The sequence below is a fragment of the Wasmannia auropunctata genome, unplaced genomic scaffold, assembly GCF_000956235.1.
Source record: "Wasmannia auropunctata unplaced genomic scaffold, wasmannia.A_1.0 LD336106.1, whole genome shotgun sequence".
NCBI lineage: Eukaryota > Metazoa > Arthropoda > Insecta > Hymenoptera > Formicidae > Wasmannia > Wasmannia auropunctata.
In genome coordinates, this window is record NW_012026784.1 from 3,430,987 (window position 1) to 3,433,148 (window position 2,162).

The following is a 2,162-nucleotide window of genomic DNA, read 5'->3' on the forward strand; positions in this document are numbered from 1 at the left end:
TTGAAACATGTATACAATGATCACGTAAACACTGACATGTCATATAAAGATTTCTGTGAATTATGTCGTACTTGTTGGCAGCAAAAGTATGGATTTCTAGTGATAGATAAGGACTGCGCTCTTAGAGATGGACGATACAGAAAAGAATTTAACGAGTTCGCGGTACCGTAACGTGGTTAGTTGTAGTCGATACGTCAACTATGCAACGTTCCCTCAACATGGATAGCATAAAAAATCGCGAGAGAATAGCGAAGCAGATCGCGAAAACAAGCGAGTCGATTCGCAAGAAGCATCGCGCTCTGAAAACTGGTAGAATAGACGAGGATATCGCGTTGGAGAGACGCTTTAAACCCATCGTCGAACCTCTGAAACAGATCGCCGAGCATGCCGTTGGCGAGGAATCGATCGAGAGAGAGGCCGACGTAGCGACGAGTGTCAAGAGAGAGGCCGACGCAGCGACGAGTGTCAAGAGAGCCGAGACCGACGCTGCGCCGAGTGTCAAGAGGAAGAAGGAAAGCGTGGATAGCGATACCGAGGATGACGACAAATGGTTCAGAGTCGCGTCAACGCCTAAGCAAACGCCGCGCAAAAAGCAAAAAAAATGGAACGTCGCGTTACCCACGCTCAGTTCTGTGTCAGTGATAGAACCGCCGGCGGATGCATCGACGGAACAACCGACGGTACTACCGCGGGAGGAGTTCTTTGCGTCGACACCTTTACCTTCGCTCGAAACGACCGTCAGAGAGAGCATGCGATCGCGACGGAGTCGCGATGCGTTGCACAGTCAACTGGGGCCGCTTGGGCAAAAGTACATGGACCTGTTCCTCGGTCAGGACAGAAAGAGGGAAATCGATCACTCGAACGGTATCTATTTCGGCAACGATGGACGTTTAATGCTCGGCGACAAACAATTCGATCTTGAAAAGGATGATGCTATACTCGTGGACAATGTAAGGTACCGCGGCACGCCAGGATTGTACGAATTGATCTTCATGAAAAAGCCCGATAGACAATCCATCACTCTTCCCGACAACATGACGTACAAGAGTATAATTATGGCAACGAACCTCTACAACCGTGCCTACAAAGAGGGCGAACGCATTAGGGGCAACAGGGGAACGAAGTACACGGAGTTTATCAAGCCACTCGTATCCGAGCATCTGAAACGTAGAAAGGGACTGGGCTTGCCTGTCGCCATGACGTTGACGAACAACGAGATCGATTACGTTCATTGGGACGATCCCAACGAACTAGTGGATCGCCTCCGATTGCTCGACGCTTCTCGTCGAGCAGGCAACAACGCTCATGATAACGAGATTCTATCGATAATCGAGGAACTTCGCGAAGCCGGCTTTATTATAAATTAAATTGTATGCGATACGAATCATTTAGTCAACATTGAAATGCCGATCAACAAATTTGGAACTTCGCTCGAAAAAAGCGGAGTGGAACCATATCACCAATGGAGCGGATTTCTCAGAAATTACGTGCGCGATAACGCTCTTTGCGTGGTCGCAGCTGACTTTGACGCAAAGTCGCGCAAGATTCGACGCGTAGCGCTACCTGTGGATGATGATGATGCCGCCAGCAAACGATACGTGCTACAGTGCATGCATATGTTGAAAATTCAGCAGGATGAAATCAAGAAGACGTTAGACACGCTTCAAATAACTGTAAATGAGCTTAAAAAAGTAGTTGATGAAACGAAAGATTTCATACGTGTCATGAAGAATAAAAAAAGTAAATAAGATTGTACATTGGATTTCTGTGTCATTTTGCACGTTGTGTGCCGCGACCAAGCATGTCTGAGAAGAAAAACGTTGAGAAACGGAGGCTGATCGAGGAACTGCACGCTCCGGCGAGGAGAAATTTTCCGCGAAGACGCGTCATAGTTTACGGATATGATGACCTATGGCAAGCAGATTTGGTTGAGATGCGACCTTACACGCGTTTCAACAAAGGTTACCACTACATTCTTACCGTTATCGATGTATTCAGCAAGTATGCATGGGCTGTACCGCTCACAACCAAGAGTGGAAATGAGATGGCTAAAGCAATTTTCAAGATAATTCGAAACGATGGAAGATGTCCAAAAAATTTGCAAACCGACATGGGAAAGGAATTTTACAACGTAAACGTAGCAGAAACTCTTAAAAAAACAT

At 46.8% G+C, this 2,162-nt stretch overlaps 1 protein-coding gene across 1 annotated transcript in view; it reads left to right on the forward strand.

Annotated features, from left to right (window-relative positions):
* The first annotated feature begins 1,801 nt into the window (after positions 1 to 1,801).
* Positions 1,802 to 2,162, forward strand: part of LOC105456697 — a 405-nt gene continuing 44 nt past the window's right edge. The window contains exon 1 of the mRNA XM_011700930.1: positions 1,802 to 2,131. Coding sequence (XP_011699232.1) covers positions 1,802 to 2,131 — 330 coding nt within the window. The remainder of the gene's footprint in view (positions 2,132 to 2,162) is intronic.